The sequence below is a fragment of the Hippocampus guttulatus genome, chromosome 17 (assembly GCF_054856545.1).
Source record: "Hippocampus guttulatus isolate MCC_2025c chromosome 17, RoL_Hgut_1.0, whole genome shotgun sequence".
NCBI lineage: Eukaryota > Metazoa > Chordata > Actinopteri > Syngnathiformes > Syngnathidae > Hippocampus > Hippocampus guttulatus.
In genome coordinates this window covers 5,105,318-5,122,322 of record NC_141277.1, presented here as the reverse complement: position 1 = coordinate 5,122,322, position 17,005 = coordinate 5,105,318, and the positions used below count along the sequence as shown (strand labels likewise).

At 43.6% G+C, this 17,005-nt stretch overlaps 2 protein-coding genes across 2 annotated transcripts; one reads left to right on the top strand and one right to left on the bottom strand.

Moving 5' to 3' along the window:
• Positions 1-100: 100 nt before the first annotated feature.
• On the bottom strand, positions 101-3,181 carry LOC147191669 (corticotropin-releasing hormone-binding protein-like). The gene is made up of 7 exons (XM_086134425.1): positions 3,005-3,181; positions 2,815-2,911; positions 2,128-2,285; positions 1,544-1,757; positions 963-1,111; positions 621-735; positions 101-513 (listed from the first exon to the last, which is right to left on the bottom strand). Exons 1-7 carry the CDS (start codon positions 3,104-3,106, stop codon positions 359-361), a joined length of 990 nt encoding a protein of 329 aa, XP_085990551.1. The 5' UTR covers positions 3,107-3,181; the 3' UTR covers positions 101-358.
• A 2,709-nt stretch (positions 3,182-5,890) lies between these two features.
• Positions 5,891-16,714, top strand: pde8b (phosphodiesterase 8B). Its single transcript, XM_086135672.1, has 22 exons — positions 5,891-6,406; positions 7,516-7,572; positions 7,758-7,948; positions 8,259-8,318; positions 8,707-8,764; positions 8,840-8,928; positions 9,002-9,080; positions 9,175-9,315; positions 9,386-9,474; positions 9,548-9,602; positions 10,677-10,734; positions 11,143-11,220; positions 11,323-11,399; positions 11,566-11,730; positions 11,826-11,871; positions 12,191-12,320; positions 12,451-12,649; positions 13,229-13,446; positions 13,661-13,799; positions 13,891-14,058; positions 14,143-14,272; positions 15,100-16,714. The coding sequence occupies exons 1-22, from the start codon at positions 6,107-6,109 to the stop codon at positions 15,207-15,209; spliced, it is 2,637 nt and encodes an 878-aa protein (XP_085991798.1). The 5' UTR covers positions 5,891-6,106; the 3' UTR covers positions 15,210-16,714.
• Positions 16,715-17,005: the final 291 nt, after the last annotated feature.

Below are 17,005 nucleotides of genomic sequence, written 5' to 3'. Positions count from 1 at the left end.
TTGTTGTGGCTGATCGTCATGACTACGGTTGCCATAGCTTCATTGAATATGTAAAGTGGAAACATTGATGTGCTCTCTCAACAAGAAACAAGATGAATAATTGCTTTGCCATGCAGTGTAATTTTAATCCAAAAAAGTATTTGTATACAAATGCCAATGAGTTGTATTTATTAACGGCGCATTACTCTGACAATAAATTCACTTAAGCACCGTTCATCACTCGAATGTCAAGACTTTATGCAACAAACAGCACGGATGTTGGGTGAAAGGGGGAAGAACAAAATATATAAAACACACAGTTTGTCTTCATTGATATTCCCATTCATGTTTGGTCTTTTGGACATATAAATGAGAGAGATCAGTTGGCCAAGCAGAAATCCTCCACGTTGTTGACTCGCAGCCTCTGCAGCTCTTGGCTGTCCAGCAGGCGGTAGCTGAAGGACACCCTGTTGACATTGCGGCCGCTGGACACCATGCGCACCACCGTGTTTTCGCAGCCCACCTTCACGTGGCCTGCAGGGAGATAACAGAACAAAAGCTGTGTTGAATAACTATGTCAAGAAAATTATGTCGAATATACAAAGAATAGAATACAGCAGACATATATGTCCAGTACTCACTGGGCCTGGCAGAGGAGCTGCAGAGCTCCGTGAGGGGGAACATCTTGGATGTGTCGAGACCATTTCCCCCCAAGAGCTGGAGCATGTCCTCCGAGTCGCAAGGCGACGTGGGCCACTGGAGGGAGGAGCCAACGTTTTTAGTCCAAACAAAACTCACAAAAGGGCAAATGGGTCAAAATACAGCTGTCTAGGTCTCGTAGTTTCAATCTGACATGTGACTTCTTTTTACTAAAAGTGTCAGTCTGATCTAATAATAGAATAACCTACTATTTTGAGCGGGTAGAACCCAATGTAAGCATATTAGTATGCGATGAGGTCGACATTCATTACTTGTTGCCTCACCTTTGGGAAGCTGCCGAGGAGTCCGAAGGATGAAAATTCCGAGATGTCGACCTCTACCGGGTAGACGATGGAGAAGCTGCAGTTCCTGTGCTGCTGTGGGCTGACCATGGTGAAAGTGCCTTCTGGTGACTGTGAGATGACATTGCAGGCTGCAACGAAGCAAATGTGACACGTTCACTGGCAAGCTGACACGTAAACAGCGAATGTTTCTTGTTCTACAATAAGGAAAAAAAAAAAAGCACAATGCTAACATTCAAATATTGCGCAACAGCCATGAGCAAAATGGCCTCAAAGTTTGGGATGTTTGCTCTTTGTTTTAGCTGTCAGACGAAATTCCAGACACATTTGAGAGGTATCAGAAGTACAATTTCAAAGTGAGCGGAAAATATTGGGAGTTTAGCACGAGGATTCTTTTTCTTCTACGTTTAGTCAGCAAAACAAGATGGAAGTAGCGCAGAGCACAAGGACATTTTGTGTGCTATTAATTTTAACTACTAGACATTAAAGTACTTTTTTCTGTCAAAAAAAATCCGACTGCATCACCATTCCTTGGGTTGGATCAAAACATCGCATTTACTTACGAAATTGGATTGCGAGCTTCCTGAACGTGACGGCGAAGCCGCTGCCGGCGTTGTGCACGCGGAAGAAGATCATGGCCACGTTCTGCGAGGAGCGCACGCTTCTCCTGGTGGAAGTGGAGGAATCACAGTAGTCCACGTATCGCTCGCGCGGGGACAGCAGATGGTCCTGCGAGCTGGGAAACTTCTCGCCTTTCAACACCCAGCCGTCAAACACCTTTCAGAGCACGTGCGAGATATGAGGATTACTAGGACTATATTTTTCTTGCTCTCACTATACATATTGGTTTTAGATCGAGGTCACGTAAATGGAAAATGGCGTTTTATTATGCGCTGTTTCAACGTGAGCATTTTCGCATTTTTATTGCTCAAGAACAGCAGTCACGGCCTTCACGCAGGATCCAAGTCATTAGCCCACACAATCCGAACACTGTGACCATATAAACCTTGATAGAATCCGTCGCAACATGTCACCATAAGCAAGCGGGGTTTTTTTTTTTTTTTTGTTTGTAGTCCTCACTTTGCTTATTGTATTGCCATCGCTCGGCACTCAAATCCCTATTTTCCCGTGGCGGCGATGACCTCACCGTGATGAAGTCTCCCGCCTGGCAGTCGATGTCGACGCTGTCGTACTCAAGGCTGATAACCTCGTTGGGCTCAGCCATGAAGAAGGCGGCGCAGCTGAGTTGGGGATACTCAGCCATGAAGGTGAAGCGACCCTCAACCGCAACCATGTCCATACAACCTGAGGTACATTTGTTTCTTTGAAGCCTCTACGTTATTTATGATGCACTATATTAACTCATTCACTCCCAATGACGTTTTTAAACGTCTTTTCAGACTTGGTCTAGAATTGGCTGGTACTGAATGAGTTTAAAAAAAACACACACACACACACACACACACACACACACACACCTTCCTATTCATGTATATTAGTTTACTGACGCCTTATCTTGATGTTTCCAACGTTAAGAAATTCGCTTCATTGATAAATCAAAATGGATGATTGCGAAAATCCACACGGCTATTTTGAAAAAAAAAAAAAAAACACAATCTGTTTAACCATCCATCTATTTTCAATCGCTGATGCTGGGGTCGGGGTCGTGAGGGCAGCTTCCCTCTCCCCAGCCACTTTGTCCAGATTTTCCAGGGCTCATTGGTTTATTGAAGACTAAACTGCCTTCCATGTTGACAAATTACCTTTGTCGAAAAATCTAAAATGTAATTCTAAGACAATAAGCGGAAGTCCTTAAAACTGAGGAAAAACTCACGCAGTGGTCTTCGGTACATAATCAGCTCCGGCGCCGTCTCCCTGGGCAGGTCCGAGTTGAAGAAAGAATAGAATTCATCCTTGAGGACTTCGTTATCCTACAACGGTCGAGGACGAAGAGAGAATGTTTGAGGAGGAGGAGGAGGAGGAGGAGGACGATGACGGCGAGTGAGGAGTGAAGACCGTCCTACCTCGATGAATCTGCATTCTCCCTTGAGGATGCATAAGCTCAAGAGCAAGAAGAAGAGCCTCTGCCGAAAAGTGCGCTCCGTCATCGTCGTTGTCACCGTCATTGCATCTTGGGAGACTCCGTGGGACCGCCGCCACCTTTTATAAGTTCTGCAAAGGACCACCTGCCAGCCGCCCCGAGCCCCATTACCAAGTGATTGCGCACATGTGACGAGGGCAAGGATGGTGACAGTGAGTACGGGGGGAGGGGCGGCATGTCAACCTTGCCGGTGGACGACAGCAATCCAAAGAAAAACTCTGAGTTCAAAGAAATATTTGGTAGAATTTCATGATGAGAAACGGCAACTTGAGCTTCCATCACGACTGATCACTGTTGGTGATCATCATATTGCCTGCTTGAATGCAGGGATGCCACTGCGTGTGTTTCGCTTCACATACATGAGTTCCATAGCGCTTCTGCAGCATAGCATTGGATTCACTGCAATTGTAATTTTTTTTTCTCCTCACGCTCGATAAAACAAGAAATGATCTGTCTGTTAATTGCCACTCATCTGTTCATTCCAAAGAGCCTACGGCCATTTTACACGACGTTCACTCTGCACCTGGATGATGACGATCAAATTGATTACACGCCATCCCTGTGTGGACGCGATGGTGACAAAACGCCGCCGGCAATGTAAAGCCGCTTGGCTCAGATGTCGGATGTGCAAATTGACCGTCGCAAACGACGGATACAAAATGCAGGATGTTGAAAATTTGGAAAATGCCCACCTCTGGATATTCACAAACGGAACATGAATGACAAAATAGTCTTTGTTGTTAACGTACATTAGATCAGGGATGTTGAAGTGGTAAAATTTTTATTTTGTTCACAGATACATGTATGTGACCTTCATAAATTTATAATATGTTAAGTTTGTTGCAAATTCCTGATATTTACGAAAATGCATCTAAGATTCTTTGAAGAAGAAATTGTTTTGGATTTTAAAGAAAAAAACAGACGTCAGGGTCATAAGGCTCCAAGGTTCAAAGACACCCCGGAAAAGAAGACGCGCGTCTCCCAGTTGGCTCCTGGCGACTGCCACATGCAGGACAACATGTGTGTTTGAGATAAGCTCGCTCGTCAAGGTGGATACCTCCATCAAAAATAATTACACGCCTTCAGGGCATGATAGAAATTAAAGAGCTAAATTTAGCAAGCGGGTGGACAACATCTCTGACATACCTGCCTGTCATTTCTTCGAAATAAAAATAGAATTTCCTCCACAAGCTACCTTTAATGGCCCACAAGATAGCTTTTCTACTGATGTCAGTGCCATCTTGATGCCGCAAAGATGATCTGTTGCCCATACAATGACTTGAGCTTGGTGGCCAATAGAGGAATCTCTCGGTAAATTGACAAAAAGATTGTAAAAATTGTATCATTTTATTCATCGATTTTTTTGGGGGGGGGGGGAATTCATGTCAGAAAAAGTTGTAGTACGCATATCGAGCCGTTAGATGGTGGTAAGTAAAGAAACACTACATTGAAATTTGGGAAATTAGTTGTCAGAAGAACAGTTACCTTTGCAAAATGGCTGCTTGTTGTGAAGTGAGTTAAATTGAATTCACTGCCATCAAAAAAAAGTACCGGTAGATATACTTTTTGTGACTTAGTTTGTTTGGTGGTGTGTTGTTAGATTTTTCTCATCTAAAGGCTCATTAAAAGCTGGGAAACACTGACATAGACAATTATACACAAACGTGTGGGGGGGGGGGGGGCGTGTGTGCGTGTGTGAGTGTGGGTGTGCGCGCGCATAACGAGGATTCAGTTGAGCCGTGCATAATTTAGATTGAGGGAAACAAAGGCCGGCTTATGTCATAACGGGCTAAGCTAGTCGACTCGACGCTGCCAGCAGAAGAGGCTCAACGGGCACTTCCTGTTGAAGGCCATGACAGCGCCTTCAGCATCTTTTGCCTCCGTGTGTGTGTGTGTGTTGCACACACAATTACATGTTCTAGGTATGACTGTCAGGGTTGGGCAAACTTTTGTGCTCAAGGGCCTATTAATTTTTCTTAAATGGAGAGGCTTTGTTAGTAATTGATGTGGTCGAGCGAAAAAAAATAGTGTTAATGAGTGTGAAGAAATTAATTTTCATAGTAAAACAAAGATAATTTAATCAAGAATACAAACACATTAATAAGTATAGTAACATATTTTTAATTTGGGACAGTGGCTAAATTAACACAACATTGCATATAAATCAAGTCATACTTTTGCCCACACACGCTCCCTGCGATACTATAAAATTTAGAGCCCAATTTTTCTTTCAAACTTGCAAATGAAGCAGCCTTTATAAGTTTGTACATACTGTATACTGTTTTATAGTAAGTGACCACAAGAGGGAGCTAAATGAGTAGGATCGTGGAAGGAAGAAAGGTGACAACACAGTTCCTTTGAGTGTCTTGATAACTTTTTTATGACATGCCTCCGTGAAAGCCTGCTTTCTTAATGCTGACACATAATAGAAAACACCATAGCTAATGAAATTTGCACAGTTACGCTTTCCCCAACTTATTTCATATATATTTAATGACAAATGCAATACTCACTGGCATGTATGCTTTATTTTTGTGTGAAAAATGACTAATATTAAGTTTACTGACTCTGTTGTGATACTTTCCTTTGTGTATGTTATTGTCAATACTATTTTTTTTTCATGCAGCTGAGGACAGACTTGAGGCACCTCAGCCATACGGATTTCAATGTCTGGTTTCGTGTTTTCTATTTTAAGACTGGGAAATTCCACAGACGTGATGAAAATCTACCATTGTTATGATTTTTGGTCATGTGTAAAGATCGGAAGGGGGGGGGTGTTATGTCATATTGTGAGTGGGTGGGATATTGGGGGGAATAACTAATGTCATATCAAGTCAGTTACTTGACGATCAAGCTCAACATGTTACAGAAGAAGCGGTGGTTGTGATGCGGTCAGGTGCCGCTCCATTCATTCACTGGACGCTGCGTAGCAGAGCCATCGTGCGGGATAGCAAACATGACATCGAGCCTGGTGCCTTAGCTGAGGAGGTGGAGGAGGACGGTGACTCGGCTCAGCGGGGGCGGCATGGGTTGCGCACCCAGCATCCACGTCTCGCAGAGCGGCGTCATCTACTGCCGCGACTCGGACGAGTCCAACTCGCCACACCAGACCACCACCACCATCTCGCAGGGGGGCGGCGGCGGCGCGCTGCACGGCCTCTTCATCAAGACCGATGCGGCCGACGCCATCCCGTCCGTCATCGCCTACCAGAGCAGACATTCGAGCTTCAACTCCCGCCGGGAGCGCCGGGATACTGGCGTAGGCGGAGGGGGCGCCCACGTACTCATCGAGGCCGAGACGCAGACCAGCGACGCCGGCGTCAAGGTAACGGCTAAGCGGCCGAGCACACGTGAGCAGGCCTCTGTGTTTGTTTATGTTTAGAACTGGGGGCCAGCAGCATTGGTATCATTGTGACGTCACAGGTGAAGTCGCGTTGATCATGAATGCACTTGCTCAACATGTAATTGAAATGGGAAAAAGTCAACCCATCTTTTGTATCGATAAAGGCCCCCTTTAGCCCGGGGAGAGAAAAAAACCCCAAACATATACTGTAGATTTAGTCAGTCTAGCTTAATGCTAATAAACAATGCAAAACGCCATAGACGGGCTAACAAATTGAGTTGGTGTTACAGTGTTATGACCTAATACTCCAGAGTGATATTTTCCTTACAATAAATAAATAAATACATACGTTTTTTTTGTTGGGTTATGGAGATATACTTAAGCAATTCAGCAATGCCGTCCTGTAAAACTCCACTGCACATGCCAGAAACTGCCACTGACTGTACGAGTTAGAGCTTTGCTTCTAATCAGTGGCCAGCTGGGCAAAAGTCAGCTATGTGAACCGACCAAACCCAGAAATAAATCAAGATGCGAAAAGTGGCAGCAGATGAACACAAGCTTGTTTGAATAGCTGCATCTACCACCATGTCACGAGTGTGTGTGTTGGTTGGCATATCTACTGTTGCTTCAGAGGAATGATCAATGATACCATTGACTATTTGAGACCAACACTTGAAGCCTTTTCCCCCTGCAGGACATTGCCAATCATCCACGGTGATGATCATGCTCCCGTGTGTATAATTGTCTCAGTGTTATCGTCCGCATTTTTGTGTGCACAAGTGGTCTGTTTACCCCTCTGGTCAGTGTGCGTGCGAGTCACATGAAGGCGCTGATGCCGACACTCACGCCTGAAGGTCAGGCAGATGGTGATGAGAGTTGTCGCAAGTTTGTGAACAGTGTGCGTTTTGTGGCGAGCAAGTGGGTGCATTTACATAAATAAATTAAATATCATTGATACTCATTCATGGCTTTGTCATGCGTAGTGAAGGTCTACGACGCACACACGGGGGCCCTGCGATACAGCACGTTACACGGATACCATCCGCTGTGACAAAAATATAGCGTTGCTAAAGTTTTGCTTCTCTTAGCAGGTTTCCTCTACTGAACGATGTGTGGGACCCATGAGAGTGAGCCAGGAGCCCATTCAAGTGAGACTACGATTACTAGTACAATTACTTTCATATTTAATCGTGGGTGAAACTTCACTCTTCGAAGCCACAAATGAGAGCAATATCAAAATATTTGGTTCGACTGGTTAGAAAAGTGTATGATGGGTGCTCAACCTTAGGATGAAAGCTTCAAACTTTATTGTTTCCATTTGAAACTTTCTCAGGTGTTGCTTGTGTTCGCCAAAGAGGACGGCCAGAGCGACGCTTTGTGGTGGGCGTGTGACCGCGCCGGTTTCAGGTGCAACATCGCCCGGACGCCCGAGTCTGCGCTCGAGTGTTTCCTGGACAAGCATCACGAGATCGTTGTCATTGATGGGCGCCACTCACGCTACTTTGAGCCCGAGGTCGTATGCCGGTGAGGGGTGTGATCAATTGTCAGAAAAATTCTTTGGTATGTTTATCACAAGTAGGACCCACAAAAATAGGTCTGAAATCACACTGGAAATGCTATTTTGGTTTGAAGTGGTCATTTGAGATTCATTTTGACCTTTTCCAGAGCTCCTTCAAATATGACCTTGTTCTAGAGATTTGTCAGATTGCCACCAAATTTTAACCTTGTCTACCCGAAAAATATTGCTAAATTGCAAAGAGCGTATCCTGAGTCCTCAGAGCTCGCTGGCATGTCTAACATTGTTTACTTTCTATCTTTGATTATTGTTTTATAGTATGATCCGTGCTAGGAAGCACTCCGAAAACACTGTTATTCTCGCCGTTGTGCCACAAAAGTAAGTCAATGCAATGTTCTCTGCGCTGTGTTTCGTGCAGGCTACATGCTTCAAATTTTTACTTTTTACAATTTCACTTTGGAACATGAAATTTGCTTCACATGTCTGTCATGATTAAATCCATAAAGAAACTCAAGGAGCCCCAACAATCATGGGAAATCTGTCGATTTTTTGTTTGAAGTGGCCATTTGGGGTCATTTTTGGTCATTCCCAGAGGTTCTTCTGAAGCAAACTGTGATCTTCAGATCAAAGCTTTTGAGTTATTCTCATATTACGCCGCCCACGTTCAACGACTTGTTAGTATCTCCAATAAACTAAGAAATAGTTCAGTGTTGAGTTCTTAATACCACATTGGATTATCCATATATTCCTTTGTGTCGTGTTGTAGGCCATCTGACCAGGATGAATCATCTGTTCTTCCTCTGCTGTGTGCCGGATTCAGCAGAGTATGTATTTTCCTCACTTTTTTTTTTCTCAACCTAATGAACAAAGACAACAATTGTGTCTTCGCACCTTTGCAGAGGTTTGTGGAGAACACCAGCGTGTCGGCGTGCTATAATGAACTGGTTCAACTTGAGTACGGAGAAGTGCGATGCCACTTCAAACTCAGGTAACTTCACACATGGGGACGTGCGGCGAGGCTCATGACTGGTCAAGCACTGACAGAGTCTTAATAATGGTAGGGCTTGTAACTCGGCCTTCACGGCTCTGGAAAAGTGCCAGGAAGCCGTGGAGATCACCAGTGAAGACCACATCATACAGGTAGGAGGGAAAGACTTCCAAAAGCTTATTTTTCCCCATTGGTAGTGATGACATGATGGAATAAAATGGGATACCGATCCACCACGAATGACAGTACGTGAACCCCGCCTTTGAACGCATGATGGGCTACCACAAGGGTGAACTGATCGGCAAGGAGCTGACCGAGCTACCGAAGAGCGACAGAAACAGGGCAGACCTCTTGGACGCTATCAACACCTGCATTGAAAAAGGAAAAGTGAGTCCACGCTCGACCCAACGCACCTGCCGACACTGGTCGGAACTTCAGTGCGCCGTATCACTCACAGGAATGGCAGGGGATTTACTACGGCAGAAAAAAGTCGGGTGACAGTATGGCGCAACATGTGAATATAACACCAATCGTCGGGCAAGGAGGGTGAGTCCCGACATCAAATGTTTCAAAGAAGGTGGAAATCGCTGATAGCTTTCTTCTTGCCGTTTCCTGACAGGAAGATCCGACACTTTGTAGCCATCAAGAGACCACATGCCGACAACAACAGTAAAGTAGGTGTTTGTAACATATTAAAGACGTTTTTCATTTGATTGTGCGCCTTTACTTGACATACATTTGAATGTATCGCAAACATTTTTTACTATTGTTCTGAAACACATCAATACAAATCCCGGCCTGAGTCGATTCGTGAATCCAGCACATCGCTTCTCTCAGCGAGGCTCCCGTCCCAATGACATCACGCTACGCTAAGCTATGGCTAAGCTATGGCTAAGCGTCAGGATAAGGGCCGTGAAAGCTAGTGGCCAGGCCTCATGTCTATTTTTACGAATGAGGGGCTAGCGTTAGCGGTTTTTCCTCCTCATGTGTACAAAAGGTGAGTCATTCTTTTGCATTGGCCTGCCAAATGGCACCGAATCCTGCTTGCTGGGATTGGGAATCTCGAGCGGCTGATCCGATTCGTTCCGTCGCAATGGGAGTTATTTGTGTGCCGTGAGCAAAACACTGATGAAAAGTAGTGATGCAAGTTTAGTATTCGATATGATCTAACAATTAGTCACACATTACAAGACCACATGCTTCTTTGGTATGTGATCCGATCGCATGCCACGTTTCTCCACGCAGAATCACTCATTAGTCCTTGAACACACACTTGGCCGTATAACTGGATTTCCATTTCATTGTGTTCTTTCGTTGGCCGTGTTCTTGGAAGCGCTCGGGACTTCAAGCATGTTCTGTTTAACTTTTCCCTTTCACTTCAGGGCCGCCATCATCTCAAGTATTCCAGGGGCCTGCTTGAGATCATTCCACAGTCTTTTTTTTGCAGAACGCAGTCCAAGAAGCTACATCATTAGATGTGTTGATATGTGCTTCATCCCACTTAGTTTTGTACGAGCCAGTTTACTATAATGTATCAGTTGTTTGCAGTAAATCACATTGGAATAGCCATGGCAGTGCATGATATGCTTTTTGCTGCTATATTTAGAACATCTAGAAAGATTTCATTAAAGGTTATTCTCAGTAAAATGCATTGGAATAAATTTGAATGCAAGTGTCATGCTGCGTAATTTTACGCGTGACTCGCTCTCAATGTGTCTACAAATGAATTCTCTCTTTTAATTTTCCAGTGTCAGGTGCACAAGTATAACAAGGAGGATCTGTGCAGCGTTGAATATTCACACTCAGGTAATTGATGTGGTATTAGCTGCTCTTAGCAGGGAAATACGCGATCTTGTTTGTTATATTTCTAGTTTTGGCATGTTCGCACCGATAATGAATTTTGTTAGACATGTATAAGTCTCAGTAGGGTGTGGTAAGGGAAAGCTTTTCACTTGTTGGCAACACATTAGCTCATTTTATGCTATGTTAGCTCCTTCTCTGTTAGCAGTGTTTTACCACTCTTGCTGCTACTATGCGGGAGCAAAGACGCTACTGTACTGTGTTTCTAACAGCATTTCAACCATTTTAATCACAGTTAGCAGAGGATTAGCCTAAATCCTAAGGCATCATGATGTGTTCATCACATAATTATTCGAATATATTTTAGTAATTTCTTTTGTTTGTTTTTACCGACTTCCACCTTGTTATTTTAAGAGTGCCACTCTCTACTCCACCGCGATAGGAGGAAAGATTCGATGGATTCGAGATCACTCAGCTCACGCAGCAGTGACGGTGAGGAAGTTTGATGATTTTAGCATTTTTAAGTTTTGTTTGGTTTTTTTTTTTTTTTTTTTTACTCTTACAATGTTAATAGCTCTGAAACTCTGCCACCAGCCGCCGGTTTACAGAACCGCAGACACTCCTCCATCGCCAGGATTCACTCCATGACCATCGAGGCTCCCATCACCAAGGTTGCTATATTATTTAGTTAAAAAAATAAAATGAAAAAATCTCTTCCATTTCAGCTGTTTTAAGAATGGGGTCCATAATCGATATGCCATTGTACCATACATACATTTCTCTACACTACAGTGTCGATTTTGCTTGTGTCGGAGAAAATGGTGTCCGTTTGAACAGGTGATCAACATCATCAATGCTGCCCAGGAGAACAGTCCGCTGACGGTGGCTGAGGCTCTGGAGCGCGTTCTGGAGATCCTGAGGTCTGCCGAGCTCTATTCGCCTCAGCTGGCGTCCAAGGATGACGACCCGCACACAAATGACCTGGTCGGCGGGCTTATGAGTGTAAGACACACGAGAAATACTGAAGATAGGTCTTTTGATTGTGCCTGACAGGCCAAAGATTATCATCTTAGCAACTGTTTTATTTCCTCCCACAGGACGGTCTGCGACGGCTATCTGGCAACGAGTATGTTTTCTCGAAGAGTGAGTGAGATTCAAAAAGCAATTGTGACAGTTATGAATTAACAATCTCAAACCAACCAGCGTTGTTTAAATGTGATGAAATGTATGTTACACTCTTCATACCTTAATTTTCCACTTGTTTCATTTTAATTATTGTTTTCGTTCCGATATTGTGTTTATGCTTCGTTACATTAAAATTATTTATATATACTACTCATAATGTTCATTTTATTATTTATTTTGGTCTCCTTTGTTTTCTTGTTTTATTACTTTATTTTAATATTTAATCATCCAACCGCATGCTTGGAAGGGGTCTTGATGAGGCAATGATTTCTTCCAGACATCAGCCAAAGCCAGCTGGCAATTCCGGTCGCACTGAGCGACGTCCCTCAGTCCATTGCTGACATGCTTAACGATGAGGAATGCTGGGAGTTCAACATCCTCCACTTGGAGGCGGCCACGCATAAGAGGTAGTGCTACGTGTGTAACATCATGTTAATTAAGAGTCGTAAGCAAGGTTTATTATGAGCGCTGCAGTTAAATTCACAATCTTTAAGTGCTTAATAAACACAGCTGACCATGTTGTTGGGTGACTCAAAGGCCGCTTACTTACCTGGGCCTGAAGATCTTCTCCAGTTTCGGGGTGTGCGACTTCCTCAACTGTACGGAGACGTCGCTGCGCTCTTGGCTGCAGCTGATGGAGGCCAGCTACCACTCGTCCAACTCCTATCATAACTCAACGCATGCTGCTGACGTGTTGCACGCCACTGCATACTTCTTACGCAAGGAGCGAGTCAAGGTTTGTCGAATATAGATCGAGAGTGTCCAAACTTGGTCCTTGAGGGTGGCTGTCCTGCATATGTCTCCCTCCTGCAACACACCAGATTCAAATGACCAGAATCGTTATCAGGCATCTTCAGTGCGTGTTGATGAGCTGATCATTTGAATCAGCTGTGTTGGTGTAGGGAAACATATAAAACACACTGGAGAGCGGCCCATCGAGGGTGAGAGATGCCTGATGTAGGTCAGTCAATGCGGTGTGTCTAGAAAACTTTAAGGGACCAAGGATTGAGCCTTGAGGGACCCCTCAGCCACAAAATAAACAAAACTGACTTTATTTATACCTTTTTTCTCTGAAAATGACAACTTTATTCTAACATCACAACTTTTTCTGGTATTGCTATGGGCATTACTTTCATTACACTTTTTTTTCTAGAAACAACTACAGTATTCTCATAAAGTTACATGTTCATGAAACATTATTATTATTTCTTTGTAACTGTGTGACTCTATTGTTGTAACATTACAACTTTTTTCACATAATACACTTGATGGTATAACAGCAGATGTCGCTATACGTCTTATGTGTTTTATTTAGAGCAGTCTCGATCAGCTGGACGAAGTGGCGGCGTTGATTGCGGCCACTGTGCATGATGTGGACCATCCCGGCCGCACCAACTCATTCTTGTGTAACGCTGGCAGCGAGCTGGCCGTCCTGTACAATGACACGGCGGTGCTGGAGAGCCACCACGCTGCCCTCGCCTTCCAGCTCACCATGCGCGACGGCAAGAGTAACATCTTCAAGAACATTGAGCGGTCAGTTGCTTCGGTACTTTTTGCTGAACATGCAAACTCCACACTGGGAGGCCAGAGCAGGAATCGAACCCTGAACCTCTGCACTGTGAGGCGGACTTGCTCAGCAGTCGTCCACTGTGCTGCCTCCATTAGAAAAAAAATATTCTGTACCACGTGGTGGTTTGAAATTGCTGAGAATTTAATAGAATCCCATATTTGTTCCAAACGCCAACAGGAACCAGTTCCGAACGTTGCGACAGGCCATCATTGACATGGTGCTGGCCACGGAGATGACGCGACATTTTGAGCACGTCAACAAGTTTGTCAACAGCATCAACAAGCCCGTGGTGGCCATCGAGGACACCAACACCTGTGTGAGCACGAAACGCAGCTTAAAAAAAAAAACCTTTGCTTTTGAGTTGCTAAGCCAACATGAGGGCAAAATTGTTTGTCTGTCATGCACAGAGCATGAGCAGCGACTGCGAGGGTCAAGCAAACATGAAGAACTCTCCAGAGGACCGGCTGCTGATCAAGCGAATGCTAATTAAGTGCGCCGATGTGGCCAACCCATGCAGGCCGCTGGAGCTCTGCATCGAATGGGCGGGGCGCATCTCCGAGGAGTACTTTGCTCAGGTGCACATCATAGACCTCCGGTCTTGTAAACATCGAGCCTTCGTCATGGTGATCTTTTATTCTTCTCTCTGTGTGTTCTTTCAGACGGATGAAGAGAAGAGGCAGGGGCTTCCCGTGGTGATGCCAGTGTTTGACCGCAACACCTGCAGCGTGCCCAAGTCACAGCTCTCCTTCATCGATTACTTCATCACCGACATGTTTGACGCCTGGGATGGTAGGAATAATGCACTAATATAATAAAATGTCACCATCATTTGAGCAAATATGCCCCCCCCCCTTTGTGGCTGTAAGCAACAGTTAGTGAGTTGACTGATCCGCAAGTACATCAATAATGCCATTTGTGTTTGGTAAGAATTTCAATTTCAAAAAAAGCGCATCCACATCAGCAGTGTGTATGCCTGGGAAGCAGGCACTCGTTCCCACTCCAAATCAAATTTGATTCTCCCCGAGAGATGACTTATTTTCTGTCTAGCGTAACTCTGATGTCACGGAAAGATTCCTCATTGATGCCGAGGGAATGTAGAGAAACCGTCTGGGGGGGGCTGAAAACGTGCGGAAGCCCGGGTTAAGGGGTTTTACGATGAGGGTGACGAGATGCAGAGCGCAGCCCGCCGGCTATATCAAAATAGAAGAATGCGTGTGTGACTCACATCGGCTTTATTTTTGTCAAATTACAATTTTGCTCTCAAAAACTTTGTACGGTTCAATTCTAAAAGTGTGATTTTATTTTTTCTTTGTAAAATCCCAATTCGCACAACTTTACACTGTTTTACTCATAAATGTCATTCCTGTAATGACCGCTTGTTTTATTGTATCAATACTCCAAATGTATCCTTTACTGTTGTAACATTGCTAATGTTTGCTTGTGAAATCACCTCTTTATTTTCATCTAGTTTATTTATTTATTGTCGCAACAGTGGATTTAATTTTTTTTAAATATGACTTAAATCTCGGAACAGTACGACTTTATTCTTTTCTCGCAACATTGTGATTTAATTCCTGTAAAACATGACACTGACATGTTTACGGTTATTTCAACAGCATTTGCCAGCCTGACGGGTCTCATGGAGCACCTGTCGGAGAACTACAAATACTGGAAGACTCTAGATGACATGAAATGCAAGAGTCTGCGTCCTCCGCTGCCATCTTGACTGCCAACATGGTGGCGGTCCTCACATGGAGGGGACAAGTCTGTTGCCTGAGAGATTTTTAAAAGAAAAAAAAAATAATTGTTACACATTACACATGCAGGTGTGACAGAAACTGCTGAAACTACGAAGATTGTGGGTTGTTCACAATGTTTTGTCCTTGTGTTAAATGAAATTTTATATGTCAAAACTCCAGGTAGGGTAAATACGCGTGCCGAAGAAAAAATATAAAACATCCCTACTGTTTGCGTATAACCAAATAGTGGATATAATGTGTTCCTCCAGGCTCCTTGGATGAAAGGATTGAAGGCTGATTCATTCTGACATGTGGACACCAAATTAGTGATTTAGCGGTCATGTTTAGACAACCACCTAATAAGAAAATGCCAGCTCAATGAAAGAAATATAAGGAAAAAACATGGGAATTGAAAGAGCTTGTGACCATGGAAGGGCTTGTGAAGGAAGATGGCAGTTTACATGTATTCATAATAAGGAAAAAAGGTTATGTGAACGAGCTCTGTGATGTCTCAGTTTTGGAAGTGCTGCTGTTGAGGTAGGACAACTCTGTGGAACAGAGACTACATTTTACTTGCAAAGCAGATTAAAATGAATTTAGCGTGAAAAACGAATTTGATTGTTTAAAAATATAATGATACGTTGACAACTGGTTAGCACGTCCGCCTCACAGTGCAGAGGTGCAAGGTTCGATACCGGCAGATGTGAATGCGAATGTTCGTCTATGTCTGAGTAACTAGCGATTAGCTGGCAACCAGTTCAGGGTGTACCCCAAAGACAACCGGGATAGGCTCCAGCACGCTCGCGACCCGCGTGAGGATAAATGGATTAGAAAATGGATGTATGGATGGATGGCATTGTTTTTGTACGCAATCAACGAGGAACACGTGACTCCACTCAGCCAATAGAGCTAATAAGCACTCAGACACTGGACAGCGCGTTTGCAAGCAACATCTGCTTTGAAAAAAATGGTTGTAATTGACCAATAACTATTATAAAATACATTCGGGACAAATTTATAGACGTGTAAACTAAATATATCACGTGACTTAATTCAGCCAATAGAAGGCCCGCAAGCAGTCTCATTATCAGCCACAAGATGGTGTGCTTGTAGTAAAAACCGAAGAGTCCCGGGACAGGTGGTTTGACAAGTACAAGAACTGTACATTCAAAATCTTCCGGAATTAGCGTTTTTTACCTCCACATACTACAGATTTAGATATACAAGCCACCTTCGTCTTTAACTCAAGGTTTAGTAATGTTGATTCCCAATTGAAATAGACTTAAGGGAAAGATTAACTGAGAATTTCGTTCCAATATAATTGTCTTTAATGTCATTTAATATTACATTTAATTCTGCGTCAGCATCACAGATTATTTATTTTTAATTGTGCATTCAGTACAATTGACCGTGGTTGAGAGAGGAAAGTAATTTAATCTGTGCTGTATGTTACACATAGAGCATATTTGACAATAAAAACTGACTTGTTTGACTTGATGATTTATTAGTATCACATGAATCCAGTCAGCCAATACAGAGCGTGCTTAAATTCTGCTCAGCCAATGAATTGGGGCAGATTTTCCTAACCCGAAAATGTCAGCGATAGGCAGGTTTATTTTTACTGGCAGTGCAATAATCAATAATGCCACTTCAGTAAAGTAGCTATGCTAATAGGCTAATAAGTGTGAAATGCTTTAACATGGACGGTTCATATTCCACCTTTTAATCCTAAAAAAGTAACAGTCGATCATCGTTTGAAAAAATTTTTGCAGATACTTAAGAG

What these genes read in the sequence shown, in the direction of transcription:
- LOC147191669 (XM_086134425.1), bottom strand. Translation starts at nt 3,106, where the DNA reads ATGACGGTGACAACGACGATGACGGAGCGCACTTTTCGGCAGAGGCTC. An exon ending in TCCTCGGCAGCTTCCCAAAG is followed by an intron (nt 736 to 962) that starts GTGAGGCAACAA and finishes TCCTCCCTCCAG; the next exon opens with TGGCCCACGTCGCCTTGCGA. An exon ending in CAGCTCCTCTGCCAGGCCCA is followed by an intron (nt 514 to 620) that starts GTGAGTACTGGA and finishes ATCTCCCTGCAG; the next exon opens with GCCACGTGAAGGTGGGCTGC.
- pde8b (XM_086135672.1), top strand. Translation starts at nt 6,107, where the DNA reads ATGGGTTGCGCACCCAGCATCCACGTCTCGCAGAGCGGCGTCATCTAC. An exon ending in TGGTCGGCGGGCTTATGAGT is followed by an intron (nt 11,731 to 11,825) that starts GTAAGACACACG and finishes TTCCTCCCACAG; the next exon opens with GACGGTCTGCGACGGCTATC. An exon ending in GAGGCGGCCACGCATAAGAG is followed by an intron (nt 12,321 to 12,450) that starts GTAGTGCTACGT and finishes GGTGACTCAAAG; the next exon opens with GCCGCTTACTTACCTGGGCC.